Source organism: Rhinatrema bivittatum, chromosome 2 (genome assembly GCF_901001135.1).
Source record: "Rhinatrema bivittatum chromosome 2, aRhiBiv1.1, whole genome shotgun sequence".
NCBI classification, from domain to species: Eukaryota; Metazoa; Chordata; class Amphibia; order Gymnophiona; family Rhinatrematidae; genus Rhinatrema; species Rhinatrema bivittatum.
The window spans coordinates 175988161-176009515 of NC_042616.1; the positions used below are offsets into that span (position 1 = coordinate 175988161).

At 39.2% G+C, this 21355-nt stretch overlaps 1 protein-coding gene across 10 annotated transcripts in view; it reads left to right on the top strand.

Annotated features, from left to right (window-relative positions):
* Positions 1–21355, top strand: part of PPP1R9A (protein phosphatase 1 regulatory subunit 9A) — a 541608-nt gene that overhangs the window by 360669 nt on the left and 159584 nt on the right. For 7 of the 10 annotated variants that reach the window (XM_029588910.1, XM_029588913.1, XM_029588912.1 and 4 more), the window contains exon 7: positions 11603–11671. The exons of the other annotated variants lie outside the window; for them this stretch is intronic. In XM_029588910.1, the coding sequence (XP_029444770.1) occupies positions 11603–11671 (69 nt within the window). The remainder of the gene's footprint in view (positions 1–11602; positions 11672–21355) is intronic. 10 annotated transcript variants of the gene reach the window in all.

Here is a 21355-nt window from a genome sequence, read left to right on the forward strand (position 1 = left end):
ACAATTTCACCTTCTTTATTGAAGCCTGTTAAATATTTAAAACTTTTTATGATTTTCCCCTTTTCTCTCTTTCAGACATGAGTACATTTTGAGTGTATTGAGCCACTTTGTGTTGCAAGCCTTGAATCATTGCAGTAGCCATTCTCTGAATCACTCCCATCCTCTCAATGTCTCAGTGTCATTCCAAAGGAAGATGGGGTTCTATTTCTGTTTGTTAGGATTTCTTAACTGCCTTTTTGAAAGTAAACTGTGTTTTTCCCATTATTTATGCAACCAATCATACTGTTAGTTTTCACAATTGCTTTATTACATGGGTTGCCTTCAGGTCTTCTGAGATGATTACTCCTAGATCTTTTTTTTGCTTTAATATTTTCCAGTTCTTGTCCTTCTAACTGATTTATGGTTAATGCATTTTTTGTATCCCAATTGCATGGTTTTCCATGTTTTAGCATTGGATCTCATTTACAAAACTCTTGATAGTTCTTTCAGTTCCTTCATGTCGCCTTTTAATTTTTTCACCTCTTCCTGTGTGTCTGTGACAGATTTTTGTGTCATCTCCCCACAAGCATATTTTTCCCCCAAGTTCCTCTGCAATGTTACTAAGGTAGTGAAAAGAACCGATCCTGGCACCAAGCACTGGGATACTTCACTGGTCAGTCTCCCTTCTCCAGAATTAGGATCCATTGACCACCACTCTCTCCATCCTGCTACTCAACCAGATTCTCCCCAAATTTAAAACTTTTTGTCCTACTGCCATATCATCTGGCTTGCTTTGCAGTCTTCCATTATCAGACCTTACTGAAATCTAGGTAGGCCGTGCCTACTTTATCTCCCTGAACCATCACTTTTGTCAGCTCATTAAAGAATGCAATGACCTTGTCCCTCAGGATCTTCCCCTTGTTGAAATCATGTTGTCTGATGTACTGTAGTCTTCTTGTTGCAAAGTGTTTCACCATCCTTTTCTTTAGAACTGTTTCTGCAGTTTTGGCTGTTAATACTGCAACCTCCGCAGCCACCTCCTCCTCCCCACTTGAATATTGGGGCTACCCCTCTCTTCAAAAACAAATTGAGTATTGTTGTAAAGAGTTTGGTCAACGCATTCTTGAGCTCTTTTAGTATCTTTTGGGTATACACCATTGTGTCCTATGGCCTCACTTGTTTTAAGGGCTTTCAGTACAGCCTATAATTTGGATTGTAATCATTTTATAGTAGTTGCAATTTTCCAGCTCGTTCTTCACCCTTCTGTAAACATTAGGTAAATTAAGATATTTAACATTTCTTCCTTCTGCTTGTCCTAGACACAAATTTCACTTTCTCACTATACTTGTTTTTATCATTTATTTTTATTTTTAGCTCATACCTTTTCATTGCTAGCTGAAAGTAAGCTTCAATCAAACATATTTCCCTGTCTCCAGAGGACATATAATCTAAGGGGTTCATTTACTAAACTGTGGCAGGCCTTTACTGCATGGTAAACAATGTTTACGGAGCAGTAAATTCCTTACTGTAGGTATAATGCACAGAATTTCAAATTCCCTGCGTGATCCACCCCTATAAAAAACTGCACAATGTTATTAAAATGGACTGATTTGCATGCAAACAGATACAGATCAGTTCATAAATAGGGAAATATGCAAATCAAATAATATAGCCTGCCCTGAAATTCTTAAATCACATTATTTGATGAAATTTAGCTATGCTTCTATAGATGTTGCTTACTTTCCCTGGGAGCACTGGGATTTTAACACATGCTCTGATGCTCCTGGGATCTTTCTTAATGAGCCCATGCGGCCCACAGACCCCAGCCCCCTTTCAGGTCTGTAAAAATTGGAGGAGGGGGCTCTATTGAGGCTCCTGTTTCCTCACCTTGCCTCACCTAGAAGCTGCCGAACTGTTAAGTACAAATAAATACATGAATATGTAGAGGGGAGAGAAAGCTGGCCCAGCCCCACCTTCCAGAGCCAAACTTTTCCCCCTTTGTATGAGAAAATTGCTCTCCCCGTACCTCCATTCTCCACCCTTGTTCCCAGATAGACACTGCCCCCCTCTTAGTATTCACTGTGGAAGCTTCTAGTGGTCCAGTGGGTCCTTGAGTGCCCCTTAAGGCTCTGATTCCAGCCACACCATTTTCAGAATGGTGCCAGTCAGTCTTTGATAGATATTGCCCATATGGTATAGGCTCCTAGTTTGAACCTGAGGCAGTGGAAGGTGACATGTCACAAAGGAACATCATTGGGATGTAAACCTTGACCTCTCTGGCTCAGCTTCCTGCTCTAACCACAAGGCTACCCCTTATTCCACTTTATCTTACTTATTCCTCTTTTGGTTGGTTTTTAATCTCTCCCTTGTATATCTAAAGATGGGGTTATCTCTTCTGTTCATTTGGGTAACTCTTTTCCTCTGTTTAAGTTTTTGCTTCTTGCTCTCACTACTTCCCTTCATTTTTCTTGAACACTCTGCCTGTGCTCCTGTGACTGTCTTTGTATTTTTTGAATGCTAACCATTTGCTCTTGCCTGAGCATCCACCCACATGCAGCTAATTGCCTCTCCAGGCATAAGCTTTCCTAATAAAGGCAAGTTTTTTAATCCTTGTTTCTACCTACGAAGTGCGTGGGGTCTGCCCAGCCCATCACAGTAGCATTCATAGAAATGCAGTCCGATACGTAAATCAGATCTTGACTGAAAGTTTGGTTGGAAGTTTTGAGGCATAGTTGTCCCTTGGTTCTCAACAGGTACTAAATGTAGATTATAGCATCAGAACCATCATACAGTTTTACATACATCCTACCACAGGTTTATACCTCTTAAGATACTACTTAAGTCTTTTCCTCTTTGTGTGAGCTACAAGTTTTTCTAATTCCTCTTTTAGTACTTTTGTTGGGCGACCTAAAAGGAAACTTAGAATAGTGTTATGGTATCATGAACATAGGCACTGGGATACTTTTCAGATGTTGATAAAAGTATTACAAAAGTGTCTTTAGTTCATACTATTTACCCATATTCATGACTTTGGAGGAAAATGATTTATATTTTTGATTGCTGGAGATCAATAAATCAGTATTTTTAGCTCAGTTTCCCAAAAGCGACTTCATGGCTCTGGGACAAGAGGGTAAAGCAGATAGGTGCCCAAGTGGTATTTTCCCTCAATCCTCTCAATCAAGAATAAAGGCCCAAGCAAGGAAGCTTCCATTCTGGAGATGCTTGAATAGCTGTGAAGATGGTGCTGATGAATATTTTGGCTTCCTGGACCATGGAATGATGGTTCAAGGTTTGTGGCTGAGCAGAGATATGGGGGTTCACTTGTCAAAAGAGGACCAACATGTCTTCCAGCACAGACTGGCAGGAGGGCTTTCAACTAGGATCATTGAGGATGGGTGAAGAAAGCCCTAATGTAAGTGAAAATAGTCAAGTGAGTAAAACATTAAACATTTATACAGAATTGGGGAAAAGAGCAACAGGAAAGCTGTCTACACTAATACACATAGCATAGAATGTATTTGAATGAGAATGACATCTTATTTAACAGATTGCAGTGTTAGATTTTTCAGGTTTTCATTCATGGCTATAAGCACTATTTTAACCCAGCTTAGTAAATACCAGACCATAATTAGCTGAATTGAAAATTACATCTATTCTTTGATATAGATATAGTTATTCATTTTATCAGCTTTAATATATATATGTGTGTATAATTTGTAGACAGGGAAAGAATACAGATTTTTACAAATCATCTTTAAGGAGCAATCAAAGTAATGACATTTGGAGATGTGCTTCGGGTAAAGATTTTGTGTCTGGACCCTGTCACATGGAAGAAGCAATGGATGGCCCGCGTCATTTTCTAAGATGGCGCCGGCCGTCCATTGCTCCTACCATGTGACAGGGGGCGACCAATGGCACCGGTAGCCCCTGTCACATGGTAAGGGCAAAGGGCCACCGGCACCATTTTGATTCCTGGCAGGCCCGATGGCCCGAGAGCGGAAGATCACTCCCGGGACCCCCGCTGGACCACCAGGGCTTTCAGTAAGTCTTGGGGGGGATCGGGATGGTTGGGGGGTTTGTAATTAAGTAAATTTGAAGGGTTGGGATGGGTTTGGGGGTTGTTATTTTTTAAATAAATGTGCCCCTCTCCCCCATGCTAACCCAAAAAACGATTTTCCCTGAAATTTCAGGGTAAGCCTGATCAATTTGAGGGTCCTCGGATCCATGCTGAATTGGACAATTTCGTTGAAATTTTCCAATTCAGCAAAAACAAATGCACATCACTATTTGGGATAGGCAAGGTCTATTACTTCCAAAGCCAAACCATGCAAGTTATCATCCCCCTATCTTCCTGCAACCCAAGATCTCTACCCAATCCAACCAAATCATTCCTCCATCCCTTCATCTAAGCCTTCTTAATATTCACTCTACGAACAGCAAATCTCACCACATTCGGGACCTAATTGCAGAATACTAGTTTCACATTCTGTTTATCACTGAGACCTGCATAGGAGAAGGTGACATTCTCACTCAGCTTTGCCAACCTGGCTACCAAATTCACCACATCCCCTGACTCATGGACCGTGGAGGAGAAGTTTGACATCTTCAATCACTCACTGGCCCTGGAGCTAGAAGTTACTAAACAGATAGGAAAATCTGCCTAGTAACAAAGTTCCAAAACAGTGAGGGACCTAAAATCATCTTTATCTGCTTCCCACCTTGACTCATTCTTTAAACCAGTGGTTTTCAACAAGTGTGTCGGGACACCCTGGTGTGCCGCAGGGCCAGCAGGAGGCTGCAGTCTCCTTATCAGCCTGGGTGGAGTTGGTTGACTTCTCTTATATTGGGCCTGATGGGAGGCTCCTCTCACTTCCTTCTCCTCTTTCTGGCCCAGTGGGAGGCTGTTTCCTCTTTCACCCAGATCAGAGTGAGCCATTGCCAACTCCTGCTGTTCTGGGCTCCCAAGGAACACAAACTTTATCTCCCTCTGCTGAGTCTGGGAGTGATGCTGCTGCTGATCTCTTCACCCTATGGAGGGTGGGGGAAAGGAAATTGGGGATTCTGAGCAGATAGAGGTGGAACGGGTGGGAAACAAGGGTCGGGGTAACTGGGCAGGGAGGGGGATGGGATGTGCGGAAAGTCGAGCAGGAGAGAGAAGGCGCACAGGGAAGAAAATATTGGGGGGGGGGATACTGGGCAGGGATATGTGTGTGAGGGAATAAAAGTGAATAATTGGGAGACGCAAAGGATGATGGAGGCATGGAGGGGGAGTTACAGGGAGCAAGAGACATATGACAGTTTTGGGAATGTGCAGTTCTTCTCTCTTTCTACTTTGCTTAGTGTGGGAAGAAATGTATTCCTGTTTCTAGTTCTCCAGTTTTGTACTGCATACAGAAATGATTTTTGAGGTTTCCATTCCAGTGTTTGTCTCCACATTTGTAATTTGTAGTCTTTTATTCTGTATTTGGTAAAGGTTAGAACAGTATGTGTGAGTGAGGTGAGGTATTTTACTGGTATGTAGGATTTGTATCAGCCTTATTTGTTGCGTTTTCTCATTCTCAATAGGACATGCACTGGTGCTGCACTGCTGCCTTTTCATAGGTAGGGATATTGCTGTCCGAGTTCTTAGAATTAGTACTGCTATGGTATGGCAGGTTTGCTATACATGTGCTGAGTGGGGGGTTTTTTCTTCAGGTTTTGTATAGTTACAATGCGCCTGGTAGTAAGGGAGTTTGTGTTTCTGTTACTGAGATAGCACCAGAATCAGAATATACGGCGAGTTATATGGAGAAATCTCCCCTTATCCATTCTTGGGGGCAGGGGGCAGGTTCAGAGTATATTTTTACATTTATCCCTGTAATGGTCAAGTGTTCAGTGTGTCAGGCATGTAAACATTATCTGTCAGGTGTGTCCCAGTAGAAAAAAGGTTGAGAATCACTGCCTTAAGCTATCTGAATTCCTACGTGATATCGTTACTACCACCCACAATTTCCTGATTCTAAGAGACTTCAACATTCATGCAGAATCCCCCCTCAAAGGAGATGCTGCCAGCTTCCAGTGCCTCACCCAGTTGATCAAGTTCCCTACATACAGACATGGCCACGCTCTTGACCTAGTTTTCCAGTTTTCTAGTACCAAGATAGTCTCTGACTCAGTATCACCGGTCACCATTTCCTGGTCGGACCATAATCTTGCCTGGACCAACATCCTGTTCCCAAATCAAATCCTCTGTGATCCTACATCCAAACCTCTCAACGGGAACCTGTCCTGTGTTACAAGTGAAAGCTAAAGCAATCTCATCAACATGCCCACATCTACCACCTCAGTCTCACCAGTCCAGCAATGAAATGATAAATTCTCTACAGCAATTAGGACTCTAGCCGCTCTCAAATCCAGCCCTGACAGAGTCCGCAGGAATTTTACATGGTTCTGTGAAGGTAGGGTAAGCAAGTTTAGGGCTGCAGGGACTGTTGCAGTTTAAACTAACACTAAACAAAAAACAAACTGAAGTTGTGTGGTTAAATAATGTGTGACTGTATAGTTAACTCACCACCTCTAGACTTTCAAATTGCACCCTCTGAAGAAGTACGGGACCTAGGAATACAGATAGATGAGAACATCACAATGAAAAAGCACATAAATTAATTAAAAAAGGATACTCCAAGCTGTGAATATTACATCGGTTGAAATCTTTGCTAACATTTCAGGACTTCCACACTGTTTTACAAGCACTGATATTCTCAAACATAAATTACTGCAACTCCCTATTACTAGGCCTACCTTCAGGACTATTAAAACCATTACAGCTACTACAAAATGCCTCAGCAAGACTTCTATTAGGGACAAGGAAATTTGACCGCATCACCCCCTTGCTGCCAGTACAATCCACTGGCTGCCAGTACAATCCAGAATCCATTACAAAGTACTAACACTGATTTTTAACATCAACAGCAGAAACCCCACTTAATAGGCATAAATCTCCAACCATACACACCATAGCAAACAAAGATCGCAAACAAAAGTCTGTTAACTGTGCCTACAATATGAAGTACGCATCTAATGCAAATAAGAGACCAAATGTTTTCCATTGCAGGCCCCTTGTTGTGGAATTCTCTACCAGAGATGCTTGTCTGATAACTGAAAGAGTTTCAAACGTGAGCTGAAAACCTAGCTCTTCAAAAATGCATATGATCATACATAAAATATCAATATGCAGAAAACTGCAATATTAAAAAAAATGATAATTAGAAATAATAACAATTAATGAGTGATGCAAAGTACATTAAGACAACTCTGACTAATATATGATGGCCATTGAAATGGAAATTATATATCACAAATTACTACTCTGACCCTCTAGTTAACATGTTTTAGATGTTATGTTGACTTATAATATGAATGTCGCTTTTGTAAACCGTTGTGATCTTCTTTTGGAACGATGATATATAAAATACCTAAATAAATTTCAGAATTGAGCTGCTGGGATGCGGAAGTATGCAGAACAGTTCATTAATTTTGAATTTTGTGGAAACCTACACGCAAAAGCATCTTTGCATGCTGCTTTTCACAAAATAAGATACCTGCATCTCAGTGAGGTGCAGTTATCGTTTTCTGCCAGGCTCCATCGGAAAATTTGGCGCACAGGTTTACTAGAGAGCTCATTTCCATCACAGCAAAAAAGGCTGCTGCTGCTAACCTATGGGAAATCCCACAGGTTAGTACATTGGCCTCTTTGGCTAGAGCCTGAAATAACCACAAAACGTTACCCGATCACTTCTTCATTCAAGCAAAGCCACACCAACCACTAGGTTTCTTCTGCCAGAAAGAAAGGTTTATTCAGGTACAGGTGGTCTTTCCCTCAAAAGAGCAGGTGAGGTCTATTTGAAAAGTCTTGAAATCACAGTATCAGCTCCTAATTAAACCTATCTTAACTTCATCTGCCACAATTCTTTAGAAAAATTCTCAGATTCTTATATAGTTTTGCATTGCTTTGGGTTTCTGGCCAATCGGGGTCTATGGTTCATAGCCATTCAAAATGTGTATTTCCCAGCCAGTAAGAACCTAGTTTTGCCTGTCAGTCGGAACTTGTTTCACAATTGCTTCTGTATTATCGGTGGTTTAAATCATTAACTTAGGCCCAGTTGAAAATAAAGCATTCATCTTAATATGGCTTTCCTGACCAACAAATTCACTATTTATAGATACATACAAATAAGGAGTATTGTGTCTACATTTATAACATACAAAATGTGAAAAAATCACATATATTGACATGAGCTTATCAGGACAGGTTCACACTCATATATGAGCCACAGTACATCTACACTGAAACAGTGTTTTAACTCTTGTGCACTTATTGTAAATGTGCTCGCTCACCTTATATAATCATGGGATGACCTTTAGTCTGTCACGTTAAAGTATGCCGCTTTTATAAGCAGAAAAACCTTTTTTGAAGAAAGTTAACATTTTTTTGAAAAGGAAAGAACTTTTTTTGAGTATATTATATTAAAGCTTTGACTCCAATCAAGAAAAATATTATCAAAGGAAGAGAAAATTTACCTTTTCCAAAAAGACGGTCTAGAGCAAAAAGCTCGTCAGCTTTGCTCTGGCGAGTGCCCGACACCGCTGGTGTTTCGAGAATTTCTTCTTCAGGGGCTTAAGACACTAAAAAGAATAACAAAAGCATATTTAGCACCAAAACCGCCAACCATTACCTCAAAAGTTAATAACATGAACTTCGAATTCAGAGTCAAAAAGCAAGTTCCTGTGTTATGCAACATAGTAGAGGACCCGCCATCTTACAACTGACGTATTTAAAGCTGGGTACAACTTCAAACAACGACCAATCAGAGCTAAAATTCAAAAGTCTTTGAAGCCTGCTATTGGAAGGTTAAAGAGCCCTTTAAATCAACGAAGTCCACTCAATGGCTTCATTCATACCCCGAGGAAACTCCGTACGGAGTCTGAAGATCCATCTTTGCTCTCTATAGTTTAGCAAGGATTTTATGTCTCATCCTCTGATGTTCTCTGGGACCATATCTAAAATGGTCCACCGGAGATCTATGAAATCGTGACTTGCTGACAGGCAGTGCTTCACAATTGGTGCTTCAATATTGCCTGTCTTATGTCTGCTTCTGTGCTCTCTTAGACGCATCCTGATCTCAACGTACGACCAATGTACAATAAAGGACAGGAACATTGTATTAGATACACAACATAACGAGAATCACAATTGGTGAAGAATTTCTTTTTATGTTCAAGCTCGGTAATTGGATCCTTCCAAATCTCACCGGTCATCGCATTGTAACACATGTCACAATGACCACAAATTTCATGATGGCCAGTTGTGTATGGTTGGGGAGAAATTGGCAATGCTGCTCTCTCACAAGATGGTTTCTGATGTTGTATCCTCTCTGGAATGAAATTAAAAGTGGTTCTTTAAACATGGGATGAAGTTGTAGGACATGCCAGTGTTTATGTATACTTTTGACTTTATTTCCAGCAATGGTTCTCTTTTAGAACCTTTCGCCATATTTTTGGACAAATTTCTCCTGCCATATGTTAAAACAAACACGGTCATTTGTCCAAGACACTATACATATCCTGAGAATACTTTCTGAAATTGAGTTACCTACAGACCAAATACAACTAGTCTCAATGGATGTCATTTCATTATACACAAATGTGTCACATGCGGTTGCTATTGATGTGGTGCAAGAAGCTTTGTCCACTTTGGTTCATCGGATTCCAACATCATTTTTACTAAAGCTAACTGAGCTAGTATTGAAGCGCAATTACTTTTCTTTCGGTGGTAAATCTTTCCTTCAAATTCATGGAATTGTGATGGGGTCTTCAGTTACCCCTACAGTTGCCAACTTGGTGATGAATCGACTTGAGACACAGATAATATACACATCTCCTTTTTTCAGAATGTATGCCTATGGATTTGCTACATTGATGACCTTTTTTTCGTTTGGACATCAGACTCACCATGTCTGCAGCTATTTCTTTTGTGGTTAAACACGATAAGACAGTGACCTGAAATTTACATCAGAGGTTGATGATCAGCAATTACCTTTTCTGGACATTATGATTATTAAAAATAGAAACCAAATATGTACCACTCTTCATCGGAAGGACATTGATAAGAACAATTTTCTGAAATATCAGAGTTTCTATCCGAGGGCATTTTAAAAACGGCCTCCCAGTGGGCCAGTTTTTTCGCCTACGGCATATTTGCTCCTCATTAAAGGATTTTAAATATCAGGCATATGATTTGGCCAAGCGGTTCTTCGAGAGAGGCTACCTATTACAACTTCATCCCATGTTTAAAGAACCACCTTTAATTTCATTCCAGAGAGGATACACCATCAGAAATGATGACCGGTGAGATTTGGAAGGATCCAATTACCGAGCTTGAACATAAAAAGAAATTCTTCACCAATTGTGATTCTCGTTATGTTGTGTATCTAATACAATGTTCCTGTCCTTTATTGTACATTGGTCGTACGTCGAGACCGATCAGGACGCATCTGAGAGCACAGAAGCAGACTTAAGACAGGCAATATTGAAGCGCCAATAGTGAAGCACTGCCTGTCAGCAAGTCACGATTTCACAGATCTCCGGTGGACCATTTTAGATATGGTCCCAGAAAACATCAGAGGATGAGACATAAAATCCTTGCTAAACTATAGAGAGCAAAGATGGATTTTCAGACTCCGTATGGAATTTCCTCGGGGTATGAACGAAGCATTGAGTGGACTTCATTGATTTAAAGGGCTCTTTAACCTTCCAATAGCAGGCTTCGACTTTTGAATTTTAGCTCTGATTGGTCTTCGTTTGAAGCTGTACGCAGCTTTAAATACATCAGTTGTAAGATGGCGTGTCCTCTACTCTGCCGCATAACACAGGAACTTGATTTTTGACTCTAAATTCATAAGTTCATGTTACTAACTTTTGGGGTAATGGTTGGCGGTTTTGATGCTAAATATGCTTTTGTTATTCTTTTTAGTGTCTTAAGCCCCTGAAGAAGAAACTCTCGAAACACCAGCGGTGTCGGGCACTCGGCAGAGCAAAGCTGACGAGCTTTTTGCTCTGTACCGTCTTTTTGGAAAAGATAAATTTTATCAAAGGAAGAGAAAACTTTTCTTGATTGGAGTCAAAGCTTTAATATAATATACTCAAAAAAAAGTTGTTTCCTTTTCAAAAAAAATTTACCTTTCTTACAAAAAAGGTTTTTCTGCTTATAAAAACAGCACACTTTAATGTGACAGAAAAAAGGTCATCCCATGATTATATAAGGTGAGCGAGCACATTTACAATAAGTGCACAAGAGTTAAAACACTGTTTCAGTGTAGATGTACTGTGGCTCATATATGAGGGTGAACCTGTCCTGATAAGCTCATGTCAATATATGTGATTTTTTTCATATTTTGTTTGTAATCCTATCACATATTTCACCAGTTTTTCTGATATTGATTATTACATTTATAACATGCCATGTAAGTGTGAGCTAATGTGAGGACATAAAGAAAATTCCAAAATTTTATTGCACAATGGTAAATTTAACATCAAGATAATTATAGATGAGATTTCTTGCTTATTTTTTTGTTAATTGTTTTAGGACATTGAGCATCAATTACAAGGAACCTCAGGCAACTGCAATAACAATAACAACTATTACGTTAAAAAGGTTTGTTTTGAAGTAAATAACTTTATCTGTGCTTTCTGCTGCTTTTGTAGTTCATTAATCAAATTTCTAAAAAATACTACTAACTTTCTGTATCATCTTTGCTGCATAATATTAACAAGATATTGAGAATGCTTCTCTGGTTGCTTTAAATTATTTAATTTGGTTTATTTTGCAATGAAGATTGTGTGTTTCACTAAAAGTTACAACATTTGCTGAAAAGTACTGTAATCGATTAATCATTTTTGAGGCAAGGTCACGAATGTAAAAATTGAGAAGGTCATGGATATAGATCACTGGATTTCTTATTTTGCATTCACGTTAAGCAGAATATAATGGTCCGTGTTGAAAGAGAGAGGAAAATAATGTAAAAGATAAGTCTTGAAAAAAGATGTTTCAAGAAGTGGTTTAAAACGTCTGAGGCAATTACAGAGGGTTTGGATAGGATTAAATCAGAAGGAAGAATCCTTGCAGTTTTGAGAGTGTACTTGAAATAGTTGTGAATGTGAACAGTTTGAGAATGCAGAGCTCTTAGAGGAATGTAGAAGATGACATGAATGAAGATGAAATGAAGTTGGGTATATAGTACTGAGAAAGTCCATGATAAATCTAAGTATCGAGATAAAGAAGCATGGACTAATGCAATTGCTGAGAAGGATTAAAGATGAATTTTGTAGTATAATTTTTTGTAATTTATAGTAGCTCCATTGAAAATTCTGTAAGGACAGAATATAGTTGCAATAGGCATGTTGCATAGGATTAGAATTTTTGCATTTGTTTTTGTTTTCTTACCCATTTGTTTCATGTTCTTTAATTTTGTTTCATTTATTTTTGTTTCATTTTGTTTTTTTCATTACTCTGGCCATCATTTAAAAAAAGAAAAAGCCCACCCCTGGCTTTCTCCTACCCCTTCCAGGCTCCTGAACATACTGCTGGTATCACCGCTCTCCCTGAGAAATGGCACAGGTGGGGCAAGAGTGACTGGGATTTGACCCGGTCCCCAGGGGAGGTTACCAGATTCAAATATGGTAAGGGGGAGTCTGGTGGGGGGGGGGGGAGGCACAGGAGATGGCAGACAATCCACTAGGAGGCCTGTGGAGGGTGGGAGAAAGGCTTGGACACTTTTTAAAAGTGCAGCATGGCACAAACTGAAATGAAAAGAAAAACATGTTTTCTTTTGAAATTGTCATGAATAGTGTGATGATTAATCTATTGTTTATTTATTCATTCATATTAACTGTTCACTCAGCAATCCCTGGTCCATACAGTCTACAATAGCATAATAAAATCAATAATAAAACATACAATTCCAAATTATACAAAAATTTAAATAAAACAAAATAAAAATAACCTGCAGAAAGCCAGAGATATCACAATTATTATACTCAGCCTAACCTGGAAAAAGCCAAGCTTATACCATTTTTCAAGAGAGTAAATCATTGGGCTCCATCCGCAACTCTTTTGGAGCTGAATTCAAGGCCTAAGATAAGAAAAAAGCCTCTTCCTAATTGTGCTACTTCCTTGAATGTTGGAACACTAAATAAAATCTCCAATACTGAGAGAAGACATCTCCTGAGCTTGTAAATCTCTATTAACTACTATAAATACTTTGTCCCATGACCTTTGAGTTTAACGTACATGGTACGTACATGGTACAATCTTACCTTTTGCTGTACTGGCAGGCAATATAGATGTTTTAACAAAGTAGCAGCATTTAACCCTTCAAGGAAAAACATAGATTAACCTTGTGGCCATATTTTGCTTTACCTGCAATCCAATTCAATAGTCTCTCTGGAACAATACAAAAACCTGAAGCACCAACCGGAAAGTTACTTGAAATAAACACCACCGCAATCTCCTCAGTAGCCTCAGTTTGAAAAAGACTTGCTGTACAATCAAAGAAATATGAGAATCAAAACCCCACTGATCATCACAAACGTCCCCCAAATTCTTTACTTTTGAACCAGCATTCAGTTCCATGCCTTCTATCTTTAGCTTGGGTAACAGTTGTGGGATAGCATTAATGCCTATATATAACCACTAGGGGTGTGAATCGGGCTTCGGACGATTGAAAATATCGTACGATATTTTCAAAATCGTCAGAAATCGGGGCTCCCCCGATAGGAAAACCCCACGATATTGTTTGTGTGGGTTCTCTTATCGTTTTGGGAGAGGGCGGGAAAAACGGCACACAAAAATAACCCCTAAACGCACCCCGACCCTTTAAAACTAATCCCCTAGCTTCCCCCACCCTCCCGACCCCCCCCCCCAAAAAAAAACCTTTTTATAGGTACCTGGTGGTCCAGTGGGGATCTCGGGAGCGATCTCCCGCTCCTGGGCCGTCGGCTGCCACTAATCAAAATGGCGCCGATAGCCCTTATCATGTGACAGAGTATCCGTGCCATTGGCCGGCCCCTGTCACATGGTAGGAGCACTGGATGGCCCGCACCATTTTTAAAGATAGTGCCGGCCATCCAGTGCTCCCAAGCCTAGTTTTTATTTATTTCTTAGTTTCACAATTTAAGCCAAGCAGTTATTGACTAGGAAAGAAATAATGCAGCATTTACAAAACTAAAATAATACAATGGCAATATTGAAATACAAAGGAAAAATTACAAAAAATCACAATGGAAGAGAAACAAAGAAAAATAAAACAGGGAAAACAAAGAACTATCTTTGGTTAAAATAACCAAGATTGAAATTAGAGGTGGACACTGCAAAAAAAAAACAAAACAATCCTCAACATAAAATTAGGGATGTTTTCCACTAGCCGATTAAAATGAGAGGTTTCTTGAAGAAAGATCAAGTTGGACTGCATTATAAAAAAAAAAATAAAAAAAAAATAGACCCATGCCCTGGTACTTGACTATACATTTAATCATAAATGCAAGAAAAAAAATTCAGCACCCATAGTGCTCCCTGGGGTGACCTTCAGGGAGCAAATGGGCAGTGAATGTGTTAGGATTTATTTTATTTGGTAATTTCTAGGATTAAGGAGGAGAGTGGTTAGTGTTTTTATGAGCTTAGGTCTAGCTAGTGAGTGGTGTTTTAGCTGGTCCCTCCCTAGCAAGAGTAAGGCTTGGTTCCAGCTGTATGTTAGGGCATTCGATTATTTTGTTTTATACTTATTGTTTATTGAATTGTTTCCACTTTGCATTTGATATTTTATATATTTATTGTATTTTATAAGATTTTTTTTTTATCTGATGCATGTAGGACATTCTGTTGTATTGATTAGGCAGTATATAAATGTACGATACAATACAATGTAATGTAATCAGCATCAAGAATTGTTAAATTATCCAAAACATGCCAATTAACCTTTTAGGTACCAACATTCCACAAGTGGAACATTTTTTCATATACTTCTAATTACTTGCAAATTTTTTATACCATATTTGGGTCTAGTTAAGTAAGATATGTAAAAAAGCATCAGGAAATAATTCCTTCAATGAACGAGATTCATCTAATATACATTGATACACAATACACAATCTAATACACAATAATATACATTGTGAGAAGATTTTTAAAAGTTGGGTCATTTCATACACAGACACTCTATAAAAAAGTGCACGCGCGTACTTTTGTTCGCGCACCAGGCGCAAACAAAAGTACGCCGGATTTCAATAGATATGTGCGTAGCCGTTAAAATCCAGGGTCAGCATGCGCAAGGCTATCCAAAATCGGCAGCCGGCGCGCGCCGAGCCGTGCAGCCAGCTTCGGAGGGAACTTTCCTTCCACCACCCCACCCCCCGCACCTTCCCCTACCTAACCCACCCCCCGGCCCTATCTAAACCCCCCCCCCTACCTTTGTTGCACAGGTTACGCCTGCCCAAGGCAGGCGTAACTTGTGCACGCTGGGCCAGCCAGCACGCCATGGTCCGGTCTGCAGGCCATGGCCACGCCCCCGGAATGCCCCCGATGACGCGCCGACCATGACACGTCCCCCGACATCCCTCCCCCAGGAAAGATAGGCTCAGCGTGCGCAGGGGGGGGTTGGGGGTAGGTTTTCGGGGGTTACACGCGTCACCCTTTGAAAATCTACCCCAGTATCTCAAAACAGTAAAACGAATAATCTGAAAAAGCTTTATGAAAAATAACGATAAATACCTATTCAAATGAAGAGAGCATCTTTTGTGTCTTCAGAATCAAATTTAACATTATCCGATTTCCTAGAGGCCAAAAACATTCAAAGTTTAGTATCATCTAAAAAAACACACACATCCCCTATATGCTACCCATATGTTCAGCAGGAAACCATAAAGTAAATATGGCACTCTGAAAATACATCTGGGAGGATTTGCACATTTCAGGATAGAACATTTTTCTTGTGTTGGAAGTAAATCTTAGAACTGATTTGTCCATTTTCGTTTTACCACTAATGTAGCTTTAGATGGGAATAAGTAGAGAGCTCTGGAACAGGCTAATGGTATCCAGTGTTTCACTCTTCTTTACCTTCCCACTTTTCCCTAGTTTCTCTCTCCTCTACTCATATTCAGAATGTAAAAAACTCTGGCTTCCAGCCATTTGGACAGTTCAGTGCCTTTTATATTGGTCTTCCTCAATCCACCATCAGGGCACTACAATACATCCAGAATTCTGCTGAAGGAGTAGTGTCTAGAGCATCTATCCACCAACAAAATACTCCCATTTTGTCAAAATACCATTGGTAACCAATCAATTGGCGGATTAAATTTAAAATTGTAATGTTTTTAAAGGTGGGAAGAAGTAAAAATTTCATTTGGAGGGTTTTCCTCCACAAATGTTCTTCATTTAAAACAAAAGAAACATAAAAAAAAAAGAAAGAAACTGGGCCTTACGAGACCACCTGTCCCTACCTCCAATCTTTCCCACCTGAAAAAATGCAGGATCCTCACTGGCTTCCACCTACCTGGTCCAGGAGAGGGGGGATCCAATGATGACCTACACAAGACCGAGGCTTGAAGGCCTGGTCCTGATACTTGAGCCTCATCCCGGATTCAGGCCTGATGCCAGGTCCCAATACTTGGGCCTCAAACTAGGCCTAGGCCTGGGCTATACACCAAAATGGCAACTTCTGCTGAAGAGGGAAATGCTGTAGTTAATTCTGGCACCTCCCCAGCGGATGCTGTCATTTTCAGTAAGACAGAATAGGCTGACCATCGAGGCCTGGGCTCTGACCTCCAGATCTTGTCCTAGGCTGAAGCCAAGGCGTTGGGATCCAGCCTGGGGCCTAAGTGTGAGAGATGGTCTAAAGTGGTGTCCTATTACATCGTAGAACATATACACACACAATCTTGTAAAAGCAAAACTTTATTAAATATGGTAAAAATTGGTATCAAATTGTATAATCAGTAAAAATATAAAAAATGAATATCAGTAATATGCACATTTCATCCCAGTAAATATTACATAGATTAATCAAGGCAAATAGTTATTGCAATAACAAGAATAGAAATAAAGAAAAGAATCTATAGAGGAAATACTTCCTTATAGGCCTTCCTTTCTATGAGATAGTATCATCTCAAAAACTGGAAGCTGTACCTCGTCGGGAACTCCACAAACCAGTTTGGGCTGAGACCCAGGTGTTGGTCCCCGGCCTCCAGCCTGGGTAAGTGAGGACAATTTTTGGGGTCTCGGCTGAGACCCCAGCATTGGGCCTACACCTCCACTGAGACCCCGGTGTTGTGCTTGGGCCTAGGCAGTGGCTCCTATGTTTGCCTGAGGCCCTCTCTTAGAGCCTTGGTCTATTCCCTAGGCTAGGTCTGAGTTATAACTTTTGTTTTTTTGTTTTCAAAAGGAATGTGAAAACCAATGAAACTTAATCAGATTTTCAATCATTGTGTTAGAATGAATTGAAACAAAATAGGAAATTTGTCTCATTTCCTATTTCCTTTCTCCCGAATGCCCATCCCTATTAGTTTTTAATGTTTTTAATGGCCTTGTGTCCACAAGTTTTAATGCCTCTCTGAAATTTTGTTGTCCATCAGGCCTCTCAGATCTGCCTCTTTAAGTCTTGCAAATAAAAAAATCTTCTCACAATGTAGTCATATTAGATGAAACTCGTGAACAAGTTTATGTGCAAGGTCCTGAGCTCCGGAAGTCACTCCCTCGGCTTTTAAAAGAAGAGACTTTATTTCTTAAATTTAGAAAGCTGGTGAAGGGTTTCTTTTTCCAGCAGGCTTTTAACTACATCATGATATAGGAAAAAGGCCTATACTAATGTGAGGAATCAGTTGTATTATCATTTTCATTTTTGACCTAAGTGTCTGTTTTTTATGGGCACAAGGCAGGTTTTATTTCAGAGTATATTTTAGGCAGTATTCGATGCAGGTTTGATAATTTATTTATTTATGTATTTATTAACTTTTATTTACCAACATTCGTGAAGCACATCATTCCGGTTTACAATGAACTCAGGCGGGAAATACAATAAAACAATATAACATTAATAACAAAAACAAAATACAATGAACCAAAGGAGCAATAAAATAAGGGAGGATAGGGGAAGGAGAGGTGGGGGAGGATAGGCAGGGGGGGCAGGGCAAGGGTAGGAGGGGTGTGGGAAGGGGTGGATGGGGAGGGGAAGGGGAAAAGGCATAGATAGATGAAATAAAAAACAAAAAATAAAATAGAAAAGAGGGAGACTATGTACAGTTGAAGTATGATAAGGTGTAATTATGGAGGTTCTGTGCAACACTCATTGTCTTTTATTATAAGTCCAGTGTAATGCTTTTACTTTATTTTGTTGTCTTAGGTTAGTCAATGATATTTTAATTTTTGCTTTATTTTAATTTGTTTAATGTTATCCTATATATTGATTTTATGAATGTATTTATGGAAACGACTAAGACATTTTGATTGGTGGTTTGCAAATATTGAAATAAATAAGCAATCAAGTACTGAAAAAATAATTCTCAGGGAATAGACATTTCTAATCTTGGACAATTTACCAATCTTAAATTTTTACTTTTTCTTACTTTCCAAATTTCCAAAGAAAGCCTTAAAACATATTTTATGTTTTACTTTTATTCTCTATATCAGTAACTCTCAGCAGTATCTTGAACCAAAGAATCTTGTATTGACAAAGCTAAATTTAAGCACTGTGTTGGCTGATTAGAAGATTTCATCCCAGCCATAACCATTTCTTTGATGTGAATAATAACAGAACATTGTACATTCTTTGGAGGGCTGTTCCTGAGAGTGGATCCTCCCTACTGTGAAAACACAAATGCACACTCCTGAGAAGAAATTGAAAGGAAATTTGCAATATACTGGAAACAGTATCTACAGTATCTTTACTTCTGGTAATACCAAATTTCAAAAGCATAAGAATTGCCATACTAAGACTGAACATCTATCAAGCCCATTTCCTGTTTCCAAAGTGGCCAATTCAGGTTACAAGTTTCTGGCAAGATCTCAAACAGTAAATAAGATCCCAATGCTGCTAATTCCTAGGGATATGTAGTGACTTTCCCCGAGTCTACCTGGTTAATAACGGTTTATGGACTTCTCCAGGAACTTGCCCAAACCTTTTTTTAATCCCAGTTATTTTAAATGCTTTTACCACATCCTCTGGCAATGAATTCAGAACATGCTACTTCATATATTTTTTGAAAGAGTAAATAACCAATTCACATTACCCATTCTGTTCCACTCTTGATTTTATAGGCCTCTGTCATACAACAAACCGCCCCCTTCCCCCTTTGTATTTTTTTCTCCAAGCTGAGCAACCCTAATCTCTTTATCCTTTCCTCACAGGGGAACTGTTCAATCCCAATTATAATTTTAGTCATTCTTTATATACCTTTTCCAGTTCAACTATATCTCTCTTGAGATGTGGAAAACAGAATTTGCACAGAATACTCTAGGTGTGGTCTCCCCATGGAGTGAGTTATGACATTCTCTGTTTTATTCTCCAATCCTTTCCTTTCCAAATAATTCCTAACTTTGTGGTTGCTTTTTTGATCGCCACCACACACTAAGCCAAGGATTTCAAAGTACTGTCCATGATGACACCAGATCCTTTTCATGAGTGGTAGCTCCTAATATGGAGCCTAACATCATGTAACTACATTGTGGGTTACTTTCCTCCATGTATAACACTTTCTGCATGTCCACATTAAATTGGCCATTTTGATGCCCATTTTCACAGCTCACAAGGTCCTCCTGCTATTTCTTACAATCTGCTTGTGATTTAACTACTCTGAATAATTTTGTATCATCTGCAGATTTGATCACCTCACTCGTCGTATTCCTTTCCAGATCATTTATAAATATATTAAACAGCACTGGTCACAGTACAGATCCCTGAGGCACTCCACTATTTACTTTTCTCCATTGAGAAAACTGACCATTTAATCCTGCTCTGTTTCTGTCTTTTTACCAGTTAATCCAATATAGGACATTGCCTCCACCCCTTAACTTTTCAATTTTTTCATGAGTCTCTCATGGGGGACTTTGTCAAACAGTTTCTGAAAATCTAAATACACTACATCTACCTGCTCATTTTTATCCACATGTTTATTAACCCATTCAAAAAATGTAACAGATTGGTGAGGCAAGACTTCCCTTGGGTAATCTATTGTCTTATGTGTCATTATGCCATATCTTTCTATATGTTTTGTGATTTTGTTCTTTCGAATAGTCTCTACAATTTTTCCCAGCACTGAAGTTAGACTCACCAATCTATATTTTCCCAGATCACATATGCAGCCTTTTTTAAAGATCAGTGTTACATTGGCCTCCCTCCAATCTGCAGGTTCAACAGACGATTTTAATGATAGGTTACAAATTACTAGTAGTAGATCTGCAGTTTAATTTTTGAATTCTTTCAGAACTCTGAGGTGTAAACCATCTGGCCCAGTCATGTGTCCTCCATGTTCTCTTGGTTCGCCTTTGGTTAAAAAGGAAGCATAGCATCACCTCTGTTGCCCCCTATCTTTGGAATAGTCTTCCCTCTGAGGTTTGTTGCATAACTAATTATTTAGAACTCTGGGGGGGGGGGTGAGGATAATTTTCAGAAGGAATTAATTATGCACATGGGGGATGTGTTCTAGGAGGGTGGGATTGGAACAGGGACATAATTTGCACATATCCTTTTGATTTTCAAAAGTATGTATGTAAATATATATATGCCCACAATTATACCTGCCCCTGAGTGAGTACAACTTTGTGCAAGTGTATCGATACTGATTCCAGACCCACTTGCAAGTTTACAAAGCAGATTTATGTGCATAAATGTGCACTGAAAATTCAGGCTAACATTTGTAGGTAAAATGTTCCTGTAGACTTCAAAATATGCAGGTTGTTTGAAAATTATCCTCTGGGAAAACAGTAAAATCATTTTTTTTCCTCTCAAGCTTTTACTTGTCTTTTTGTGGTGCAGTATTCTGGTGGCTTTAAGGTTTTAATTTTAATTTTGTTCTTAGTTTTTATTTATGAATATTTTTATTTTTCTGTTGATTTTGACGTTGTATTCATGGAATATTTAATTACTTTTTTATACTTTTCTAATCAATATTGGTATTCCATATTTGTACTTATTATTTTAATTGTATTTATTGGTATGTTGTACCTTGCTTGGAGTACTTTTTTCTATTTTTAGTGAGTTCATTTTTTTTTCCAAATAAAATATATAATGCACCTCTGGCAGTAGCCCCACTCTCCATAGTAGCCATCCCTGCAGCTTCACAGGCCTCTCCC